The sequence below is a fragment of the Labrus mixtus genome, chromosome 17 (genome assembly GCF_963584025.1).
Source record: "Labrus mixtus chromosome 17, fLabMix1.1, whole genome shotgun sequence".
Lineage (NCBI taxonomy): Eukaryota > Metazoa > Chordata > Actinopteri > Labriformes > Labridae > Labrus > Labrus mixtus.
The window spans coordinates 21235991-21261240 of record NC_083628.1 but is presented as its reverse complement, the minus strand read 5'-3'; the positions used below and the strand labels follow the sequence as shown (position 1 = coordinate 21261240).

At 40.7% G+C, this 25250-nt stretch overlaps 1 protein-coding gene across 2 annotated transcripts; it reads right to left on the bottom strand.

Moving 5' to 3' along the window:
• Window positions 1-22268, bottom strand: c6 (complement component 6). Of its 2 annotated transcripts, XM_061061392.1 has the most exons (21): window positions 21861-22268; window positions 21466-21638; window positions 20112-20242; window positions 17115-17253; window positions 12072-12200; window positions 10727-10883; window positions 10073-10217; window positions 9732-9873; window positions 8635-8773; window positions 8081-8275; window positions 7505-7748; window positions 6963-7085; window positions 6696-6862; window positions 6372-6597; window positions 5051-5219; window positions 4689-4800; window positions 2807-2939; window positions 2468-2662; window positions 1494-1581; window positions 1031-1275; window positions 1-697 (listed from the first exon to the last, which is right to left on the bottom strand). In XM_061061392.1, exons 1-21 carry the CDS (start codon window positions 21990-21992, stop codon window positions 516-518), a joined length of 3366 nt encoding a protein of 1121 aa, XP_060917375.1. In that variant the 5' UTR covers window positions 21993-22268; the 3' UTR covers window positions 1-515. The 2 variants fall into 2 exon arrangements, with proteins under 2 accessions (XP_060917375.1, XP_060917374.1); XM_061061391.1 differs by lacking the exons at window positions 17115-17253; window positions 20112-20242; window positions 21466-21638; window positions 21861-22268 and adding an exon at window positions 12668-12834 and having other exon boundaries at window positions 12072-12250.
• Window positions 22269-25250: the final 2982 nt, after the last annotated feature.

Genomic DNA, 25250 nt, shown 5'->3' with positions numbered 1-25250 from the left:
CAGTGTTTTTCTTTTTTTATTACGTGCGTCACATCAGAATCTTTATTGTTCTGCACTTTACTGTACTCTTAAGTGGCAGTGTGCAATGTGTCTGCCAAACCCTGGTGCTTTTTATTTTGAAAAGAAAAAAAATCAAACATTAGTTGATGTCACAAAGCTGCAAACCTGCAGCACTTCCAAGAGAAATGTTGTAATATTCAGAAAAGGTTTTGAGATGCTCTAGGTTACTTCTCGTCTGTGGTCTCATGCTGCCACCTGGCTGTTTTTAGAGGCTCTGAGTGTTTCCAAGTAAATCCAAAACCAGTTTAAGCCCAGTGATGGACTGTCTTGTAGTTGTATGGACCCCTGTTTGTAGTTTTTACTAATATGTCATTTCGTTTCTAAATTGGCCCTTTTAGTTTACAGTGAAATGTAAAAGTAGCTGCAATTCTGTGAAGTTATTTGTAACTATGTGGTTATTTTCAGTTTTGTGCTACAGTTGTTGAGTGTAACAGAATAGGCAAGCTTTGGTGGGATCATATGGACTCACAACTGCCCTCCTGAAGCACCTCAAACTGATAGCTGACACATTTGAGGGCAGCCATCGAACAGAGATCCAGGCTGCGAGTCCTCTGAGTCCTCGTCAGCTTCACACAGAACATGGGCCCTTCACTGCTGGGACAGTCCCGAGCCGCTCTGCACTCACACTTCTTGGATGCTGAGGAAAGAAGAAAGTTACTGTTACTGGAAAATACTCTGAAAAAATATGTAAAGTCTTCAAATATCAAACCTTATTTGCCTTCATCACATTGCCTGATGAAGTTTTTAACGCATATTATATTTTATTATTAATCTTTTAGGGAAATTAGTTAATTACCACAGATCTGTTGGTAAAATAAAAGGCTACAGCAGGAGCTTATCCTGGACCTTAAATGTCCATGGATTAACTTGATACTCAAAGCTGGGCTCTCATTCAGTTTGCAAACTTGTATACGTTGATTTAAATCATATCATGGGGACTGGCCATTTCTGCAGGCGACCCTGAACACACCTGAGCAGGTCTCCCATTCGTAACAGGTGTTCAGACCGCAGGGCTCCTTCACTGAGCTCTTGACGGACATTTTGGCTCTGAACTTGGCCCACTCCAGTTTGGTCGAGTCGACCGCATCACACGAGCCATCGCTTATGTAGAAAAGCGGATCACCGTGGCAACGACCAGCGTGGTAGGAACAGAGAGACATCGAGACCTGGACACCGACAACTTCATTCAGGACACAGAGACTCGGGGGGTGTGAACTGCACACAGATGCACACACACACACACACACACACACACACACACACACACACACACACACACACACACGCAATACAATACATTCAGTTACATTTCAGAGAGAGCAGGTGCAGGACTTTGGTAGCCTACTTTTATTATTATTAATTCTAATAACAATTACCTTTTAGTTAAGTTACATAATAAAGAATAATGTATTAAATATTAAATAAACACTTACATGCAGCTTTCCCGTTGGATACAGACACATTGAGAGCCCTGATGTTTCTCTCCTGGACCACACTGACCATCAGGAACATACGGTTCCTCTAATGAAAACAGACAAACAACAAAATCTTACTGTCTACTTTCATTTAATGGATTTTGTCTTGTATATGTGTCAATAGTGTTTAACTCTGTCTCTTCTTTAAACAGTCAAATGTATGACAGGCTGATAAATTCTGCTGTGAATGTAATGTGATGAGAGTGTGCTGTTGATCCTCTGATGCCTAACCCCGCCTAAATGTAATATTATCTCCTCACAGGAGCTTTAACATTCAGTGTTTTTCATACTAAAAATAAAAAAACCTCTCTGAATCAGTTGCAGCCTCTGAATGAAACACAAACAAACCTGGGAGCTTGAAAAAGCAAATGTGCGCATTGTGTTTTAAATGCTGTTATATTGACTAAATAGTTGTTTCTTAAAGCTCCAAAAGATGATAAACATCAGCAGGTATTAAGTTTGTGCTCTCATGTATGTCTGAATGAAGAACATGGTTGAGGTTTTTGAAGTGTAATTTGACCTGCAAGCTGCCATCTCTAGAAGAGATTTATAGTGCTAGGCTCATGTCCCGGGCCCTCAGCATTACCAGGGACCCTGCGGGTCATCCTGCTGCCAGTCTTTTTGTTCCTCTTCCCTCAGGCAGACGGTATCACTCTATTAAATGTACTTCGTCCCGTCATGCAAATAGTTTCTTCCCTGAGCAAACTTGTATGATTCACTGGTATGTTTCTCATGTGTCCTTACTGTCTCTGTTTTTCTTCTTCTTCTTCTTTTTATTTGTATTGCTTGTTTTTAAACTTACTGTCCTGTGTCTTTGTCTAATTGTACTGTCTACCTCTTGCACATGTTTTCCAATGTGGTTTTTATGCTGCAAACGGCAACTAACTGAACTGAACTGAGATGTGAGACTTAAAACTATGAATCATCTGTACCGTCAGTGCAGCGTAGCTCTGCAGGTAATGGAGGCTCCCACGTGAAACTGCTGCTGCATTTGAAGGAGACTGATGGCACCGGCAACAGGCCGGGCTCGTTGCAGTTCAAACCCACCACTTCCCCGTTTCTGTACTCGTCCTTGCTGGGGAACAGCATCATATCGTCAGGGATTTCAAGAGGCAGGCACAGCTGCCCTAAAAATTCAAAAAGGACAGAATTTTAATAAAGAAGATATTAGGAGAAAGAAATCCTGACAGTTACCTGTGGTAGTGGAGAATGACTGAGTTGTTGTTACCAGATCAGTGTTCACTTAGTAAAAATAAATAACACCAACTCACTTCTGCAGCTTCCCATTGGTTGACTCCACGTTCCGTCAGGAAGACAGTTGATGAACTGAAAACCCTCCAGTTCAAATCCAGTGAAGCACTGAAACTCCTCATCCTCTCCAAATGCATAATACTGCTTCGCTTTCTGAGGAGGAAGAATAGAAACCTTCTTTCAGTTACATTTCATTTGACCTGTAACCCTTGTGCTCCATTTTTACAATTTATAATCAACTTATTGATGAGGAGAACTTTGAAGAGGCTTTAGAGTTTCTAAAGCAACAAAAATTACTTTTATTGTTGTAAATAAACATGAGCAAATAAATATAGCCTAAAGGAACAGCAAGGAAGGACTCTCACACAAGGAAAAAAAAGGAGAACAGACGGGAGTCTCGATTGAGAATATTCTTATCGATTCATAGTTGGGTTCAACGGACCAAAGTTATTTATAAAGACGTTTAAGCCCATCTTGGACTCTCTTCAGTGCAAAGTGAGTTGGCATGGTGAGTCTCTGGCTGTATCCGAATTGCCAAGTACCTACTCAATCTGTCAGTAGTCAGTAAACAGTACTTTACTATTCGTGCTGTATACTGTTAGTACCTATTATTCAGTAGGCACACACAGTAGGCAGATATTTGTTCCTACTTCGTCTGATTCATTCAGTATGGAAGTGACGTCATTTACGTTACCCGAACCGGCCGCATTCACACGTTTTTTTAAATTTTTAATTTTTTTGTTTAGCTTTATTCAAAAATAGAAATGCTCATATACAGTCAGGTAAACAAAAAACAATATCACAATGTAAATTAAGTAAAAGACAGATTAAATAACTAAATAACATACAGTACATAAAGGAAAGTACAAATGAAAGACAGTAATATACAGAATATAAAGTAAACCAATAAAGATGCATTTAAATAGTGAAATCATTATTTAAATTGAGGGGGAAAGGTTTTATAATAATACAGACATTTGTTATATTTTCTGTTGTTAATTAAAAGTAGTGATTTCAGTCGGGACTTTAACTCTAGATTAAAAATTGATTAAATTAATCCACGCTTGTTTGTTTTGATTTGGAGGCGGACGTGACGTGACGATTTACATTTAATTTCGCACAGCATTGTGGGTAGTAAAATACAATTCATTTCCTGAAAGCACGCATCCGATCCATACTGCATGAAACCCGGAAGTTAGTATCCATACTGAAATGTTCAGTATACTGAGGTGGACCCAAAAAATGCATACTGAATGACCACGAAAGTTCAGTATACTGAAACTCCATACTGAAAAGTACGTACTGCATACTGAACTGTGACTATTCAGAAAGGGCCCCTCTAAATCCTCCACAGCTGTCTCTAATCCCTGATTGAAGCCTCTTCACCTGCTGGTGTGACGATCAGCAGGTGAAGAGGCTGCTGCTCTGGGCATGTGTTTTTGTAGGCAATCATTTAAAAGTAAGGTTTACAATTGAAACAACAGATTAAACAGTGTCATAGTTACATAATGTCTGAGATCATCATCATCTTTTGTCTTTTTCTAATCAACCAATCACAGCTTTTTTTTAAAAACATGTCATATCTAGTTATGGTGTCACCATGCCTCCTCACTAAGATCAAAGTTTCTTCCTCACTCTGGAGACCGGTCCTTCAGTAAATCACGCCTAAGCTCGGACTTCTTGCTATACTTTCTTTTAGCTAAATTAGGCGCTCTCTCTGTTTGTGAATACAGGCCAGGCTTCCAGTGAATTAGATACATAACTTCTGTTCATATCCTTTTTAAGCTATTGCTTTTTGTTTTTAATGTCTTATATATGCAATCTAACTAAATGTAATGTATATGAGTGTAATGTAACAGTGCAGTTGAGTCACTAGCTACAGTCAGCAGAGGGGCTTTTTACCCTGAGGAAGCTGTTCTCAGGTCTCTGCGGCCTCAAACAGCCCTGCACACCTGGAGGCAGCTCGTCCCTCCAGCCCACAGTGAAGTCGTCGTCATTGTCACAGGTCTCCCGTCTGGACACAAAACATGAACCTTTAGAACATTCAGTGAATGCAACGTTATACAATAATGCATGAAGACAAATTAAGACCAATAGATTTCATATAACGTGAAGTTAAAATATCTGTAGCAGCAGCAATGCACCAGTAGCTCATCATATCAATTATAAAAACAGACATTTAATTTAAATGGTGAGAAAACAGACAATGAATTTGAAGAACAGGAAGTGTTTGTGATTTTTCATGACTGAAGAAGAAGTCGTACTTTTCAAATATGGAGATGTGACACGGGTCCTCCTGTCTGTCAGGACCTGTGCAGGCTTTCCCTCCTCCGAGGGGAGCGGGGTTATCACACCTCCTTGTTCGACGTCTCTTCATTGTAGCTCCACAGTTACTCCACGGCCCCCAACAGCTCCAGTAACCATCCACTCCCTCTGTGGAGATTACACAAACAACCACAAAACCAGTATGAACTATTCAAACCTGTGTAATATGAGGATGTACTCTAGTGTGGTTTTACATCTTCTTACTTTATACTATAGTATGAAGTAATGCTAGCAGCCTCTACAGGCTACAAGCTGCAGACAAAATGTGTTTGACGGACAAAAATTATTCTGATTTCAAGTGTTTGTAACCAGTGACTGTAGTATAAAATGGAAGAAAATGCCTTTAGGGTCAATTAAAGTTCTCCCTGTATAAAGAATTAAAGAGATAAATACACTTGAAAAAAAAATCAAGTCTGAAGGAGTCAGACTTGATATTTTGCAAATGTGAAAAATCTTAAAATGAAATGTCTAGATTAGATTGCATTAAAGTTTTCAGCCATCATTTATGATCCCCTGATGATGTACAGTGATGACTTTGATCATCTCTAGAGGTGCAGTCAAGTAAAAAGAAAAACTGTAAGATTCATTCCATTTTAAGTTTTCAGGCAGTCATTTCCCTCGTCATGCCAAGAAGAGTCAAACATTCACAGTTTTCTTTAAGTTAGCAAGTAGTTTTGTTAACTCTGAAAGTGTTTTTTATATGCTACTACTCTTTTGACTTTTCGAAAGTCTCCATAGCATCAATAGCTGAGGCTTTGGTAATACAGTGCTAACCCTAGAGATGGAAAAATAATTTAGAAAAAGTGAAGTGAGATCAATTTAAGCTCACTGCAAAAATGTTTAACATTGTTGAATACAAGAGGACTCTGGAGAAGCCTAAGGAGACCACTTAACCACGCTTTAACTTTGATTCCTTCCATCACACATCAACAGTTTCCTCATGTCTTTACAGGAACATTAAGCACACTGCAGTCTGCATAGGGCTGGGCAATACATCAAGTCACATCAGGTTTTGATGTGTGGTGAATGTTTCAAAGTGTTTGTTGTATTTTGGCCACAAGAGTACATCACCACCATCTCAAAAACATAGTTATGAATGAGTGAATTTTTTTTCACAGGTTTATTTTCATGTATTGCTTGTTTTTCAAAGTGTTTAGATAGCTAGAAAATCAAGGACTAATCGTGTTATTAATCATGAGCTCAATATCAATCAAAAATAATCGTGATCATGATTTATGACTCATTAAAGTCCTGCTGTACCTGAGCTGTAGTCGGGAGCTCTTCTCTCACAGTTTGTGCCAAAAGTGCCCGTTTGGCAAACACACTTGCACTCTGTGCCGGAGAGAACCGGCCTGCCGTTGTTCGGACAGGGGGCGCACTTGCAGGTATCGAACTCCTCCAGGTACTGCAGCAGGGCCTTCCTCAAGTGTCTCCTCTTTGTGACAGCACACGGGATCCCCCGTACCAGATCTATGAGGGGAAGCAGCTGGACAGACACACACATTCTCAAACACCTGATCAGCTGTCATGATCATAATGTTTTTTCCTTCTTTCCTTTTGAATGTATTTGTTGTTTGATCACACCTTGTATTCGACCACAGCAGGGTTGTCAAGCACAGATTTGGCCCAGTTTTTGTATGAGGTTTTGTCAGGAGTAGGTCCCTCTCTTTCCCAGGCCAGAGCGGCCGCCTCTCTGGTTCGACCTCCTTTGACCATGGAGAAAGACTTTTCTGCTGACTGAACGTACGAGCCTGGAACAAAGAAATGTGTGACCAATGAATAAAAACTGTGAAAGGGCAAGTGACAAAATGATAATAAAATCTTCACAGAAGAAACAGAACCAGAGGAAACCTTGATATTTCTGTGTCATCCTGTTGTCGGTGCATCGGGTTACACTGGAGTATTGTGTGTAGAGGATGATGGTCCAGGCGACCTCTTTACCCAGGCAGCTTTTGATGTTCTCTTCAGTTTCACCTGACACAGTGGAAGAGTGGAGCACAAAACGATGAAAGAAAGGAACTGACAGCAAACATCTGTGACTCAATGAAAATGCACTCGTTTTTTAAGTTTCATGAATTCAACAATTTCTAATCCAAACATTTAAAAAGTACATTAGTACAACAAAGGTTTCTATTATTGTTCAGGTTTCTTTTGACCTTTTTACATCTTTATTTGAAAGACAGGACAGTGGGTGGCCCGGAGTCACAAATCAGTGAGAGAGAGAGAGAGAGAGAGAGAGAGAGAGAGAGAGAGAGAGAGAGAGAGAGAGAGAGAGAGAGGGGAATCACATGTTGGAAGGAAGCCACACAGGTCAGAATTGAACCCAGGTTGCCCGCGTGGCTTTAGCATCTGTTGGGTTATTCAGAATTTTTGACCAGCAGCTGTTGGTGTACCTGAACTCTTGAGCTCCTCACGGCTGTACTGGTACAACAGGTCATAGTGGCCTCCCAGTACCCCTGAGCTGTAGTAGTGCGTCCCAAAGCGCTGGAAGATCTCTCTGTAGAGGGCGTAGTTGTACATAAGAGGAAGGGCGTGGAGGAACTGGAGGAAAGGCTGCGACAGGACGAGGTCCCCCGGGTCCCTCACCTTGAAGGTGGACACGGGCAGAACCTGGTGCACCCTCAAGAACTTTGAGTCCTAGAGGAGAAGAGACAAGATATGACTTAATGGATTGATGGAACAAACAAACAACGGAAGGAAGGAAGGAAGGAAGGAAAGGGAAAAGAAGAAAAATAGGAAAGCATTGCTGATCATGCAATGTGTGCGCAGGTGCAGAATTATTGTGCACTTAGGAAATTGTGAGTGAAAGTATATTACTGACATGGCGTTTATGTTTCTGGCCTGCAGAGTGAGGAGCTTTTGGTAAAATCCGGACATTTAATCTCGCCCTCACTTTTGTGGTCAGGAGGTTACCAATAGCATTTTGCAAATGAAGCTCCTCATAAGTATGTCACTACAAGCTCCCTCACCTTTTTCTTTGAAGCTTCAAAAGCCTGTTTCTTGGAGCTTTCACTTGACGAAGAACTCCCGCTGATGTAAAAGATGGGGAAGAAAAAGAAGCCTTGACCTCGTTGGCTGCTTTCAGATGAAGATGACGTCTTCATGTCAACAGGCTCGGTGACCAGAGGCTGGGGCTCCGTGCTGAAGTCCTCCACCACTGCAGCCTGTACAGAAAAACAACAACCCCTTTTGTATATCGAGGACTACAACAAGTACTAAGAAAGTCCGATTGATAAGGCTGACCTGGTTCAGCAGGTTGGTACGAATTGAAACTCTTTTATGTGATCAAGTGACTGAGATTGTATGCACGAGGCTAACATGAGTGCAATATAATGTCATTTTCTACCACTAGTTTTCTGTGCCGTGCCCACAAAGATTTAAAATCTGCCATCAAAGCTCTGATTGGTCGGTTGCATCTCCAGCTTTATCAAATATCTGACATTTTAGAGGTTATTCAGAGATCTGGAGCCAGGTTAGATTTACTGATAGGTGTAAAATGAATGGCCACATACAATATTAATACCTTGATGTTCAAGCTCTCAAAGTTGTGCGGGACTCGGTGGTAGAGCAGCGTGCTCGCAGGCCTCCTGATGATGCAAGATCCTCCCATAAACATGTTGTCCAGCACCGCTCCCCTTGGCTCCTCTGCCAGGGCGTCAAATCTTCAACACAAATCACTGAAAAGTCAAAAAAGTCAAACATTTTTGTGCAATCTTTTGAAATAACGATGGTGGTTTGCCTTTATTGTAGAGTTAGGACAGTGGATAGGGTCGGAAATCAGGGAAAGAGAGAGAGAGAGAGAGCGCATGAAAGGAGCCACAGGTTGGATTTGAACCTGGTCCGACCGCTTGGAGGACTACAGCCTCCATACATGGGGCGCACGCGCACCAACCACTGCGCCATTGCGCCACCCCGGTGTTTTTAAGAGGAGAAGCAGTCATTTGCAGAGAGGAATGTAATGCATGGAGCAGAGAAGAATGTAATGCATGGAGCAGAGAAGAATGTAATGCATGGAGCAAAGAAGAATGTAATGCATGGAGCAAAGAAGGATGTAATGCATGAAGCAAAGAAGAATGTAATGCATGGAGCAAAGAAGGATATAATGCATGAAGCAAAGAAGAATGTAATGCATGGAGCAAAGAAGGATATAATGCATGAAGCAAAGAAGAATGTAATGCATGGAGCAGAGAAGGATGTAATGCATGAAGCAAAGAAGAATGTAATGCATGGAGCAAAGAAGAATGTAATGCATGAAGCAAAGAAGAATGTAATGCATGGAGCAGAGAAGAATGTAATGCATGAAGCAAAGAAGAATGTAATGCATGGAGCAGAGAGGAATGTAATGCATGGAGCAGAGAAGGATGTAATGCATGAAGCAAAGAAGAATGTAATGCATGAAGCAAAGAAGAATGTAATGCATGGAGCAAAGAAGAATGTAATGCATGAAGCAAAGAAGAATGTAATGCATGGAGCAGAGAAGAATGTAATGCATGAAGCAAAGAAGAATGTAATGCATGGAGCAGAGAAGGATGTAATGCATGGAGCAGAGAGGAATGTGCGCTGGTTCAAGTCAAAACTGGAGTTGTAAACTCAGCAGTTACCTCTTGACCTCCAGCTTACCCGTTTCCCACCAGGTCCGCCCCGGGGGCCACTCTCTTCTCTGCTGGACACACAACTTTAAAGTCGACGCAATCTCTCTCATCTGAGTTATCTCCACAGTCGTTCTGCCTGTTGCACGTCAGGGTCGAGTTGATGCAGCGACCTGCAGCAGAAGGGAAGTTCTTTGTCCTACAGTATATATATACATGTTTGTATGTTAAACCAGCAGATTAGAGTTCAAATAAAGGAGCCTGGGACATTTAAATTGTTCCAAAGGTTTTGATAAAAACAATACTGGATTTAGAGGCTTGCTCTTTCCCCTTCATTTTATAACACACTACTTATGTAAAGGCTAAACTTACCACTATCACACCTAAAGTCGTCTCTGCAGTCGATGGGTGCTAACTTGCACTCTGTGGAGGGGAAACAAGGCCTCTCCTCTGTCAGCTCCTCGCTGCAGGCTGATCCTCCAAACTGTGACGGCCTTGCAACGGACCGCGTCCGTAACTGTAGGAACCAACTCATCAGAACGTTTTCTATAATGTAAACCGAACTCTTACAGATTGCTTAGTGATCATGATTTTACAGGGTCAGTTTTGTAAAAATCAGTGGTAATTAGAACAGTAATGAATCTTTTAGTAGATAGTATTTTTTAAGTCGTTTTCAGACACACTTGACGTGTGTGTGTGTGTGTGTGTGTGTGTGTGTGTGTGTGTGTGTGTGTGTGAATGTTCTTGTCCTCATTACTGTGTCTTAAAGGGTTCTGCAAGAGTTGAAGGACACACATTCTTTGCTAAAAAAATTTAGACATACTTATCTAAGTGAGGACAAACATAATGAAGAAGAAGTGATTCAGCTTCTTCACTGAAGTAAAAGTGGAGAGAAATGAAGGCTCTTCAAAGTACTCACAGTATAACCTTGAGAACATTCACACTCAGGGAAAATCAGTTATAGCTTTGGATGAAGAAACACAGATGATTCATGGTGTTCTGCAGTGAGGTTTGTGTTTTTCTTGCCTGTTTCTTGGCGCAGGGTGAGCAGTCAGACCAAGGTCCAAACTCTGTTAGCAGGCAGTTGATTGGACAGGCCTGTTCGTTACAAGCTCTCCTGTCGTTTCTCTCACACAGCTGATTGCAGCTGGCCTTCCAGAAGTAATCATCATACTGAAATGTCCTGCCAAAAAATCAAATCAAATCACTTCTTTATACAGAAGTATTCTGTTGGCGCCATCTGCATGAGGTATTTGTATTTCATGATGATTTTCACTCTGATGGTCTGGTCCCGCCCCTCTCCTCACTGCTGTGTAAACACTAACAAAGTGAATGTCGCAATGCCTCATTTTTTAGTATAGACATTATTATGATTATGAGTATTAATGGTAGTATAAGCCCTGCTGATCCTATGTGACTGGATTGTTATTTTCATTGTTGTATCATGTTGAATAAAGTGTAGCTCATGTCACATTGGGGGGGCTGTGGCTCAGTTGGTAGAGTCGTCGTCTCTCAACTGGAAACTTGGGGGTTCAATCCCCACCTCCTTCAGCCACATGTCCAATGTGTCCTTGGGCAAGACACGCAACCCAAGTTGCTCCCCCTGCTTTGTCTGAGTGTATGACTGTGTATGAATGGGATTAGTTACTTCTGATGGTCAATTTACATAGCAACCTCTGACATCAGTGTGTGAATGTGTAGGTGTGACCTGCAGAGTAAAAGCGCTTTGAGTATCAGAAGACTAGAAAAGCCAAGTCCATTTACCATTCACATTGATGTATCCTTGTTATGCTGCAGTCCGCATATGAATATAAATATTATAAGATGATTTTACACAAAGTATGGTCTTACATTAGTTAAGTTTCATTGCAGCAATGTGTGCATGTGTGTGTGCATGTGTGTGTGCATGTGTGTATGCACATGTTTAGGTTTTTGCTTCACCGTCATCATGAGCACTTCTTAATTTTTGACACTTTAATTCAAATTTCCCTCTATCCTCTCTATCTGCAGTTATTGCTAACATTATTACTATTATTATTATTATTAGTACTATTTTCTTCAAGTATCTCCATCACTCCATCCCTCACACTTGCTCTACATCACCAATACATTTGTAAAGTCAGTGTTCGTATTTTGTCAATTGTCCCTCTGTCTATAGCTTCTGTTCTTTTCTGTTCTGTTCCCTTCCTATTGTTTTGGTCTTAGAGTCACGATTGTCTTCATGTAATTTCACCAAAAAATTTTATTGAACAACAATAACTGATAACAAAGAATAAAATAAGATAACTGCAGCTCACACGGATTCCATTAATAATACCATAAAAAGGCTTATTTCAGTCTTGCTGCTGCCCACCTCTCTTTGTTCTCTTACCTGTGTCTGTGCTGTATCCCGTAGTTACAGGTCCTGGAGCAGGCAGACCAGGATCCCCAGGGGTACTGGTCACAGAAACAGCTCAGTCCAGCTGAAATCCAGCTGAGATGTAGCAGCAGAACCAACCAGCTGGATGAAGCCATCAGGTATTCAAAGTGGTTTCACCTCCTCTGAAAGTACTGTCAAGAACATGCCAGATTTAAATCAGAATCAGAATCAATTTTTATTGCAAAATACATTTGCACATACAAGTAATTTGACTTGGTGTTTTGGTGCAAAACAGTAAGAAGCATTTACTAACAATATATAAATAATAGAGTATACGTAAGTATATATATATATATATATACATATATATATATATATATATGTAAAAACACAAAATGTACAAAATGTGCAGTATTCAAAGTCCAGTAAGAGTTAATGTAAAGTATAAACTCTGTTTCAGCCTTCACATTACTGAGCTGCTCTCTGACTTGTGGGGCTGAAACTGATCTTGTAGCGAGGAGTTTTGGTCCTGATGGACCACAGCCTCTGGCCTGAGGGGAGGGTCTCGAACAGTCCATGTCTAGAAAAAAAATGAAATTCCAACTCACCGCATATACTGTCGTCCTCTTCAGCAGATATCAAGGATTATGATTATGGAGCTGCTGCTGTATATTAAGGAGGATAAGAGCTCTCTCTCTCTCTCTCTGAGTTTAGGAGCAGTCTGACTGGAGGTGTGTGTCCAAGCTGTCTGTATTTAAACTCCCCCTTGAGTCTTTCCTGGGAGTCTTGTTGAGATTTTTCATACTTGCATTGCCCAACCTGTGTCAAAATCTCAAAACAGAAACAAATCCCCCTTAATAATAAATAATACTGATAAAACATGGCAGCACGTAATGTTCTTATAACCCTGTTGTCTCTGTTTCATTACGGGAAGTAAGAAGCTCTGGAGTTTCCCGGCTGCAGAGACATAAACCAGATGTTGTTTGAGACTTGACACTTTGAGATACTGAGGGAGGTAAAAATGTTCTTTCTTTCCACATTTTTTTCAGTTATCCAAGATTTATTTTTGCACAATCGAGCAAAAATCATTTTTGTGATTGAAAGATGCAAAAGATAAAACACACACAGAAGCAGCCGGCTCATACATAATGACCCTCAAAGACCCCCAGTCTTTGGATAATTCTGCAGTCAGACTCAGAAGAAATATGATGTTTTTGTATAAAACTTTATTCACATTATAAAATGTCATATGATTATTATTATTATTATTATATCTGTACAAAGGTTTAGCTGTGATTTCTCTACAATGTGGGACACACTGACGACACAAACATGGCTCACTCAGAGTCATTAACATGCCCAAACAAAGAATGTAGCACCAGACATCACCACTTCACATAACAATAAAACAAAACCTTCACAGACATCAACTTACAAATAATATTGCACTTACATCCAAAGGGGAAATGGCTCTAGTGGATGAGTAGTTTGCATTTTTTGTATGTCTGCTGTTTCTTTATGTTGGACATCTGTTAGGCCATTAGAAAGAAAATAAAATATGAAAAATAAAAATCTTTTGTCTTCATGAGGACTGCTGGCATGCGTCTGATTGGTGCAGATTTTAGTTTCTATTTCAGGCAGCAAATGTTACAATGAGCCAGAATATAAAAGAACAGACACAAATATAAATACTGTTTTATTAGCTTTGTCTTTAGGTTGTGGTATAGAAGCATTATAATATAAAATTAGATTTCACAAGAAGAAAACCTGATGTAATGGAAACTCAAAGTTAAAGATGGTAGGGTGGCAGCAGAGGTGATTCTAGAGTCTGTTTGGGGCCCGAGGCAAAAATCAATTTGGAGCCCTCCAACCAGCGTTCAGCAGGGCGGTAACTTTATAACTTTTAATAACTTTTAATTAGTATAGCACTTTTTTTACAAAGTGCTTTGACACAAGAAGGAGCAAAGAAGCAACCAACCAACAACAAACAAACCCCAACAATAAAAGAACCCGGACGACAACAGAAGCCAAACATCATCAGCAACACAATAGCTCCTAATAACCCAGGCAACGCAGTAACCCAGGCAAAGCAGGTTGAGACCAAGAGGACTGAAGATCTTAGAAGATAAGTAAGTGATTTAAAGAGATAGAAACACAAAGAAGTGGCTAGAAGCTTAAAAGAAATAAGAGTTTTCTTAAGAAGATAAAAAAAGAGATCAAAACGATAAGAGGGGGCGGTCTTAGGTCTCTGAAATAAACAATAAAAACAGCTAAAGAATAAAATAGATTAAAGGCGATGAGAACATAAAAGCACAAGAAGCAGTTACAAGGAGCTGAACTCAATAAAAAAGATAAAAGCAATAAATCAAAAATAGATATAACCATAAATGAATCCAAAAGAGCAAACAAATGACGTGAGTATTTAGGGGAAATGAATTAATTAGAAGATTAAAAGAAGTATGACAGGCTAAAACATAAAGAGAAGATACAATGAAATAAGGAGATAAAGAGGAAATAAGAAGGAAACCAGAAAACGGGAAGAAGACATCATGTAAAAGCAAGTCTTATTATAAAAATGGGTTTTAAGAAGAGAGAGAGTGAGTGCTGTCATTTTGCACATTTTAGGACGCTGCTTTGGTTTAGACTTTGTCAGCCCTCTGGGGGCCCCTACTAGTCTGGAGCCCCAAGCAGATGCCTCTCTTGCCTGTTGGAAACCAGCGCCTCAGGGTGCCAGATAGCCTAGTGGTTAGGTTATGTGCCCCATCATGCATGGAGGTTTTCAGAGGTTAGGGTCCTCATCACAGAGGCTGTGGGTTACAACTCGCCCTCTACTGTTTGCTGCATGTCCTCCCCCTCTCTCTCCTCCCAACATTTCCTGTCTCTCTCCAGCTGTCCTATCCAATAAAAGCAAAAAGGCCAAAAAAATATCTAAATTAATAAGTTAAAGACCGACATTTCTAGAACAAAATATGTAGTTATAAGTTTGCATGCTGTAGTCCTTCTAAGCTGGCTGGCCGTTGAATCCAAACGGGGCCTTCTTTCCAGCATGTCATTCCTCACTCTCTCTCTCCCCGATTTCAGACTCTATCCACTGTCCTATCTCAAAAGGCATAAAAAGACCCTCCCCATTTTCCAAGTCCATTACTCTTAGTGAGAGCAGAACATGCTAAAAAATATCTTAAGATGTCCAAAAGGCAAAGTTCAACTAAAGCTTTCAGACAGTTTTTTTTCTTATGTGGCATAGAATTGAATTGACATTTTACACTTGATGTATTTCTTTAGAAATAGACCTAACAATAGTTATTCTTTATATACGTGTAAGTATTGTTACAGTGTGGATGGATTGCTTTGTCTACGAGGTGTTACACCACACAGGGAAGCAGAGACTCACCTGGCAAGAGTCTCTACTGAATGAAAGATGAAACATCTCACATGATGAAACATTCAAACATGAAAGCGTGACACGAGCACAGTGAGACAGCTTTAAACGAAAGATGCCAGTGCATAGCCTGAATATTTACATGTTTTATACTCTTCTTTATATCAAATGGCACAAAACAGAAAAATTCAGAGGGTGGTGAGCCCAAGAAAGAAAGTGAGAAGATGCCTTGAATTAGGTTACAGATTCTCGAGGCTTACAATTTCCGATATGATGGAAAAAATACTGCCACTAAATAAAGAATATACGGTAATTAAGCAAGATTAATGAATCCCTTTTTATATCATTTACATCACAAAATATAAGCAATTGAATGTCCTTTTTTTCGTCTTTGTGTTTACTGCAGTGTTTTGACCTTAAGACCCTCAGCCGGACACCATGCAGCAGAGTCCAGGGAAGCGTCTCTTCCTCTGCCGGATCAGCGGGTGTGGAGTCAGATTCAACAAGCTGCTGTCATCTGGAACACACAAGCAAACACTTTGAAATCGAACCTCATTATGTCATCGCATTTAATGATGAAATTTTAGATTAGAGCCTGACAGATATATCATGGGGCCAATCTATCAGCAGATGTGTGCTGATCGAAGACTTATATTGGTAACAGCATATACGTTTTCCAATATGTGCTGTTAAGAAACCTCAAGTTATATGATATTTAATGAGGTTATATGTTCATATGGTATATATGGACCAATATGTAAGGACCTTATTATATCATCAGACGTTGCTATGTTGAAGTTCTGGCTTCTCTGACAACAATGCAGCAGCCAGTATGTCCTCCTTCTAACTTTAGATTCTGGTCCTGAATGCTCTGGATTTGTTTGGACCAGAGAAGGTAGGCGGTTTTAAGGCACCCCCCACATGGCCGTTTTGGACGCCCCTCGGTTGTGTTGCAGTGATGGAAGCGGGCAAGAGAAGTGGTTCAGATAGAAGTGATTGAGCCCGACCTAAAACCATGTTTCTAATAAGCTCCACGAGCAGAAACGTGCTCAAACTAGGATCAATATTGGAGATGCTTTTGAAAAATGGAGAGAGGTTAGAACACAAAACAGCTTCAGTGTCTGCTACATTTCAAAATGCGTGAGCATCGACTCTAGAGAGGAGGGTGGGGGAAACAGCTCTCTTTAATGTTTTGAATTTGGACTGCAGTACCCATTGTTAACACTAGGTGTCAGAGTTACATATTGCTCCTTTAAGTAATCAGGCTGAAAGTATCTTTACAAAATAATTTCAGTGAAAAACTTTGGACACAAAGAGAAGAAAAGGTTCATTGTTGTTCCACCTCAAAGATGACCTGTAGTGACCTACATGTCAGTATGAAAAGTTGTAGCAGATGGGGAGTTGACTTTGAATTGCTAATGAATGACGTTGTGAATGTTTTCTATCACCAACAGTAGGTACCTTGGTTTTTCAGCGGCAGAGGCATCGTGTCCCTGAGTTTGCTGAGTAGGTTTCTCATCTCTCGCATGTCTCTGTGATGACAAAAAAAATCAGTTGATATCTATTTATGAACGAGAGAATAATTCAGAAAAACAACAACAGTTGAAATTCCGCTTTAGAAACATACAAAAGAAAAGTGAAAGAATGAGTTGTAACGGGTTGTGCAGCTGCTGTACCTCTCGATATTTTCAATATCAGTTCCCACCAGCCACTGCTCCGTCAGGAAGTCTATAGGGGAGGAGGATCGCTCCTCCAGGATCGGGACGTCTGAGCTTTCATCCACCCTGAAGTCCAACTTCGGCTCGGAGTCCGTTCCTTCAGGTCAAAACAGAGACACAGCACACTAATGTCAACAAAGACAACTTAAACACAGTATTTCATTTTCTGCCTTTAACATGTTTTCCCTTCACTTTAAACCCAGAATTTGTAGAATTATATTTTTATTGTTTATCTGTCATGCAGTATATGTTAAGGCTTACAAGCTTCACTCACTCAGTACATCTGATTGCTCTTTGGCTGTTGAATGTGATGTGTGTGCGTGTGTGTGTGTGTGTGCGTGTGTGTGTGCGTGTGTGTGTGTGTGTGTGTGTGTGGTTTGTTCTTGTGCTGTTCTGTCTTTTATGTTGATCACACACTGATGCCTGATAAATAAAGTTATTTGAAGTTATCCCATAAAAAGGAAAGCCCTGTGCTCACTACACTGTATTTAAAAATGACAGTCATTTCATTTGTGATGATTTTTCTATTTGTCCGCTTTGTTTAATCTAACTGTGCCATACAAACAACAAGTTGTCAGGGATAAGGTGATCTCTGGGTTTTCAAAACACTTCACAGAAAGCCTCTCGTCTCTATTTAAGGGAGAACTACCTCAACGTTGAATCAAAGCTCCTCTATATTTGTGGACAAACAGCTCTCTGCTGCCCTCTGCTGACTCAACTGTGAGTGAACTGAACTCTGATATCAGATATCATGAAGAACTTTTATAGTAACATTACAATTACAATTTAAATATGTATTAGTTTTACAGAAGCTGAAAGGGATAGTTTATAAATGATTACTTTAGTGTGTACAGCCAGACACTTTAAATATACTCTACAGAGACAAAGAGAGACAACAGGAGCGCAGACCACTGGTGCTCATAGAAGGACAACTTCACCTTCTTGAGACCCTAAAGAAGGTGCAGGCAGATATGTGTTGGTGTATTCTTAATGTTTCTAGCCCTATGAATTAAAGGGCTGGGACCTGGATCATTTATACAAATGTTTTTTGATCTTAAGTTTTCCTCCACCTTTTTTTTAACTTATTTTTTTAAGTATACTCTACAGAGACTTCAAGAAAATATCATTGGATTTCTTGTCTTTTACGTTTCAGGATGTACAATCCTTTTTCTAAATTCCTGTATTACTTATTTTGCTAATGTTGTTTTAGCTTTTGAATATATAAATTAAAGTGTTGTGATTAAAGGATCAACATGTTTCTTTTTTTACTGAAGACACTCGTCATAGAAGGAAAAGCACTAATGTTAGAAGTGATCGCTCTCTCAGAAAACTATGACAGTGGAACAATGATCCACAGCAGGCACACTATCTATGGATCCTGAAAATGAAGCAGCTTTGCTAAGTTCAGTCATTCATATAAATGCCTGTGCTTTTCCCACTGTGACATATCAAAAGATCTTGTAGAAATGTGAAAAAGACTCATTTCAAGGGGCCTTTCTCAAACCGCTCCCTCCACAGTCACACTCGTCCGTCTGACGTCAAGCCCACAGCTGAGTGAAGTACCCTTCGTTAAGGCGGAGGGGGAAAATACAGCAGCAAGCTTATGGGTTAACTCCTCACACTCGCACAGAAACAGGAACTTTACTTTATACAACCATGAATTTATGTCACTCAAATAATAAGTTGTCCACTTTAAGATAAGATTAGTAGCCTCATTAAAATCCCTCCACAATATGAGAGAAAAAAATCTACCTGTCTATCTGATGTTTATACGATGATTATTTTTGTAAGTCACTGTACACATCAGACACTTCACAGTCAAATAAACACAAGTACTGTTATCAAAATGTAAAAAGTTGTTCATTAAAGGTCACATATTGTACTTTTTTTCAACAGGTTTAAATAAGTGTCAGAGCTCCTCAAAACATGTGTGTGAAGTTTCTTGTTCTAAATCCACTCTGTTCCTGTATTTGATCATGACTATAAACCCTTCTATTTCAGCCCTGCTCAGAACAGGCTGTTTCTGTGTCTGTATCTTTAAATATGTAAATGAGCTGTGAGGCGAGTCTGACCATGCCTCCTCTCTGGAAGGGCTTGGGTGGCTTGGTCTTTCTCGCTCCATGTCCTATTGTTTACGGTGAGAAGGCAGACTCAGAGGGCAGAACAAACACCTAGCTGTGGGAGTGTCACCCACCTGGGGGAGGGGTTACTGCCCTTTGTGATGTCATGAAGGGAAAATCTCTAAACAGCCTGTTTGAGCACACATTTTCTGAAAAGTGGAGTAGGCAAAAGACGGAGAGGATGGACTTTTCTCATCATTGGGGGTTTGTAGACAGACTAAGGACACATGTTAGTGTTCTAAAAAACATGATAAAGTGTATTTTGCATAATATGTGACCTTTAAATCCAGATAATAACGTCAACATTTTGAATATAACATCTGTATGATACTAAGCACTTTTCAACCTTATTTAGAGGCGTTCCAATTTGTGCGTGTGATCGTGCAGAACTTTCATTTTGGCCTACAGAGCGTCTTCCATTACAAGCAATGAAAGGTGTCGCACCAGTTTAGTAAGTCAGCATCGGTGCAGACTCGCTCTCAAGAGGGTTCAACAACCCACTCTTACTCTGCACTCCAAGGTTTTTGGATGGCATTCAATGTTGGGGACCCTTCACGAGCGTGCAAACAGAGTGGACATGTGAAGGGGGAGGGTGTCTAGGGAGTGATTTGAGAAAGGCCCATGGACTTTATTATCCTTTTCTAACTGAGGGGAAGATTATTTCCACAACAATCTATGGGAACCAAACAAGCAAAATAAAAAGATGCATTTACATCTGTTCAATGTGATCAATGCTTTTTGAATAAGATTTAAAGTAAGATATTAATTTCTCTTATATAATTCTTTCTGGACATTGTTGTGGCATTATCATTGTGAGATTTTTGTGTGATGGTACTTTTTCTGTGCAGCTGCAGCACCCCGAGCAGGCACACAGATTTGAGCATCTCTGTGATGAACATCTCCAGGCAGCACTGCAGCTGGATGAAGAGCCGACAGATCTCAGGGTGGATCTCTCCGTCCTCTGGACTGCAGCACAAAGAGGAGGAGGAGGGAAGCAGAAGAAGAGGAAAAGAAAGAAATCCATTGAAACAAATGTACCACACATTCAAGCTTACAGAATTCAGCAGACACTGAATTACCATTCTAAGTTCTGTTACAGTGTATGGTTCATTTGAAACATCAGGCTACATGTTGAAAAATTCTATATTTCAGCTGCTTTCTGTAATCAATGTTTTCAGCCCAAAAAATAAACATATAAAAGAATACTTTTTCCTTTCTTTTTCTCCTATTTCTATGTCCTTCAAAAGAGAAACTTTTCTAGAAGAAACACCATTCTTTAAAAAAGAAAACAGATCCTTGCCATCATCAGTAACTGGAACAAAAGATAATAAGGCGCCCCCTGTGGACAAATCTACAACTGATAGTTCTTTGTTGGTTTCTCCGATATGGTTTGAGCTTGACTGTAAATAAACATGGACGAAGCCTCTGTGATGTCACCATTTGTTACTGAGGGGGGCTTTTGAAGCCCATCGATGGTGGTCTGCATACTTGATATGCTTTTCTAAACCCTAACACCAGGCAAAGACCTGGAGCTGAGGCGGATTTTAAGCCTCATCATAAACTGCTACACCTCGGCCGACCATCAGTCAAGGTCAGCCACGAGCCTTATTACAACTCCTAATTTAAAATAAAAAAAAGGATGAGCTATAAAAACAATGTCACCTCGTAAAGTGTACCGATAAAGACATGAGCTTTTTAGACCGATTTCATTTTTTGAACCAGGCTGTAAACGTGTTTGTTTTTGCTTTTTGAATGGGTGTGTATGGGACTTCTGGGACTTCTGCAGCCAGCCTCAAATTAAATCAATGAACTGCAGGTTTTTGCACTTCCACATTGGCTTCATTTGATCACTCATTGAGAATCTCTGCCATAAGAAAGGTTGTTTTATCAATCAGTTTCAGGCATTAATAATAACAAAAAGCTCATAGAAATAGAAAATCTTGTCCCTGATGGTTTGTAATGCTTTTGTAGGTCATACAGAAAGATAAGTATGTCTATTCTTTTTCAGCTCGTTTAGCTCAAAATTCCTTAACAGGAGCTTTATTGTGAGAATAAATGTTTAAACTCTCAAGGAGAAATCAGGTTACTCGAGGTGACTGACGGCTTGAAAACAATGAATGACAGCTGGAGTTCTGCTGCAGCCAAAATCTTTTTCCTTGAAAAACTATCAGATGATTGTTGGTGTTTACCCTGACACAGAGATGACGGCGAGGTCCTGGTGTGCAGCCCGGGCCATGGAGCATCCTTTGGTCCGTGTGTGGTGCATCAGAGCCCGCAGAGAGGGACAGTCTGCTGAGATCTCTCCCACGGAAATGACCTGCTCCCGGTACAGAGCTACGAGGTTGTTGAATTCTTGCACGGTCTGGAGGAAAATCAACCAACAACAGAAATGCATGAATTCAATAAAAAATAATCGTACAAGGGTTCCAAGAAAATCTATCTTTTGTCTCTATTGCGCGGTTGGTGCATCTGCACGGCGTAAATAAAGGAACCTGTCATTTGGTGCAGAGCTACAGACAGAATCGGACCTCTTGCATATGATGAACACATTAATATTCACTTTTTTTTTCAGTAGGCTACCCACCATCCTGCTTCCGTCCACGACCTCCTCCGTGCTCTCCCTGCGTTCCGGCTCCGTCTGCGCCACTTTACTGACGGGGAAAATGATCCCTGCCGATCTGGGGCGCTTTTTCCGCCCGTACGGTGCAGAACACATGCATGCAAACCCAGCACCGGAGCCCAACAAGACGTAGATGGGTGGAAAGAAATGCTTTGTCCTTCACCAGAAATCAGAAAATATCACGCTCAGACGCGACGGGATCGCAAAGGTTCGATAAATGCAGGAGTGTGTCGTTACTCCTGGATGAGGACTGTGTAGCGGGCCGGATGGACCCCCAGGAGGTCCCTCTGCATCCCAGCTGAGAGGAGAGTCACCTTCAGCCCCTCATGAAGGCCGAGAGGGAGGCTCCTCCGTCTTCCGCTGCGCGCTCACGTGTGAGGAGGATTCAGACGGAGCCAACAGCAAAACAAGTCGTCACCCACCGACTGATGATGATTAACTGTTTAGGAGCAGCAGTGGTCCAGCGTAACAAAGTGGAACAAAACCTTCTCAAAAACCGACCGCTGAATGACATTGAAAGGAGGATTATACAGCCCTGACATGTTATTATGAACTCAAATCATTTTACTATAAGAGTGTCAATTAAGCAAAAATGATAACGTGTTTGTGATGGTTTGATTATTATAAATAATTGTTCGCGCCTCTTAAAGCTGCATTCATTCTTTGGGACACCAGGGGGCAGCATACCTGCTAGACAAACATCCTGCAACAATAAATCTGCACACAGCTCTTCCAGTGCAAGAAAAAAAGCTATATTGGATTGGATTTAAAATATTTTCCAGATATAGACCGAGCTACACTGCAGTGTTAAAATGATAGGGATTATCTGTTGGTGTTAACTTTGATTGTTTTCACCTCAAAGAGACAAACACATCTGATGTTTGCAAAAAAAATTAAGTCAATGCGCCAATCCTCGACTGTCCACTTGAGGCTTGCTCCAAAAGACGCGGAAGTCCCACACACACCCCATTTAAAAATGTCCATTTTGACAGCAGAAATAAACATCTCATGAATATTGAACAATAGAGGGACCAAACAACCAGATGTAAATAAACTGAAGCAGATTTGAAAATTGTTCTTGCTGTTCAGTTTCCTCTAATCATGACATTGATCATTTTTTATTTATTTTGGGGCTATTTTCCTTTATTTGATAGGACAGTGGATAGAGTATGAAACTGGTAGAGAGTGGGGAATGACATGCAGGAAAGGAGCCACAGGTCGGACTTGAACCCAGGCCGCCCCCTTGGCGGACCACAGCCTCAATACATGGGGTGCGACCTCACCGAATCTGACCCTGTATGGTTTAGAAGTTCGTATCAGCATCGCTCAAGTGGCACTTGATGGATGTCATAGTTAATTTTTAGTGACAAAAGAACACTTGACACAAGAGTATATGTTTTATTTTTTTCACTTTAATCAAACATTTATTCGTCTTTTCCACCAAATAAAAGATCTAACAAGTGTTGACTGAAGATTTTTTGATTATCCTTACAGCTTTTTCTGGTTCCATCCATGTATTCTTTGCCTGAGAGCCAAATCTGCTAGATTCCAGTTTAGTTCAGCTTCTGGACAGAAGGCACAGACAAAGCAAAGGCACCACACTGACTTGGATAATGCATCCCTATTTTCTGTCAGTTGTAGTTTAAAAAAAGACAGTTAGCAGTCTAGTCCTGAACAGTCCTCTGTTTTGGAAATAAACCAAAACGTAAGCAGGAAATGTTAACTCCACAGTGCTTCTCCTTTAAAGTGTTTCACTAAAATCATTATTTCACCGAGCATCACTAAAGAAATCACGCTGAAGACTAAACCTCCTGAAATTACACTCAATTAAAAACCTTTTTTTAAGTCCTGTATGTGTTTTCTGTCCATTCTCCATTTTTTTCTCTAGAACAAATTTGCCTCCTGTTCTACATTTAAGAAATACCACAGCATTTGTTTAGACTAACGTGTTTACTTTCATGAAGAGTGCTAAATGAGGTTCATCTTTAAAGATCCAGTGTCCATCAAGCACAAAGCTGTAGGATCATGTCTTTCTTATTCCATCCTGACAAAGTATGGAGCACGGGGAAAATGATCCCTGCCGATCTGGGGCGCTTTTTCCGCCCGTACGGTGCAGAACACATGCATGCAAACCCAGCACCGGAGCCCAACAAGACGTAGATGGGTGGAAAGAAATGCTTTGTCCTTCACCAGAAATCAGAAAATATCACGCTCAGACGCGACGGGATCGCAAAGGTTCGATAAATGCAGGAGTGTGTCGTTACTCCTGGATGAGGACTGTGTAGCGGGCCGGATGGACCCCCAGGAGGTCCCTCTGCATCCCAGCTGAGAGGAGAGTCACCTTCAGCCCCTCATGAAGGCCGAGAGGGAGGCTCCTCCGTCTTCCGCTGCGCGCTCACGTGTGAGGAGGATTCAGACGGAGCCAACAGCAAAACAAGTCGTCACCCACCGACTGATGATGATTAACTGTTTAGGAGCAGCAGTGGTCCAGCGTAACAAAGTGGAACAAAACCTTCTCAAAAACCGACCGCTGAATGACATTGAAAGGAGGATTATACAGCCCTGACATGTTATTATGAACTCAAATCATTTTACTATAAGAGTGTCAATTAAGCAAAAATGATAACGTGTTTGTGATGGTTTGATTATTATAAATAATTGTTCGCGCCTCTTAAAGCTGCATTCATTCTTTGGGACACCAGGGGGCAGCATACCTGCTAGACAAACATCCTGCAACAATAAATCTGCACACAGCTCTTCCAGTGCAAGAAAAAAAGCTATATTGGATTGGATTTAAAATATTTTCCAGATATATACCGAGCTACACTGCAGTGTTAAAATGATAGGGATTATCTGTTGGTGTTAACTTTGATTGTTTTCACCTCAAAGAGACAAACACATCTGATGTTTGCAAAAAAAATTAAGTCAATGCGCCAATCCTCGACTGTCCACTTGAGGCTTGCTCCAAAAGACGCGGAAGTCCCACACACACCCCATTTAAAAATGTCCATTTTGACAGCAGAAATAAACATCTCATGAATATTGAACAATAGAGGGACCAAACAACCAGATGTAAATAAACTGAAGCAGATTTGAAAATTGTTCTTGCTGTTCAGTTTCCTCTAATCATGACATTGATCATTTTTTATTTATTTTGGGGCTATTTTCCTTTATTTGATAGGACAGTGGATAGAGTATGAAACTGGTAGAGAGTGGGGAATGACATGCAGGAAAGGAGCCACAGGTCGGACTTGAACCCAGGCCGCCCCCTTGGCGGACCACAGCCTCAATACATGGGGTGCGACCTCACCGAATCTGACCCCGTATGGTTTAGAAGTTCGTATCAGCATCGCT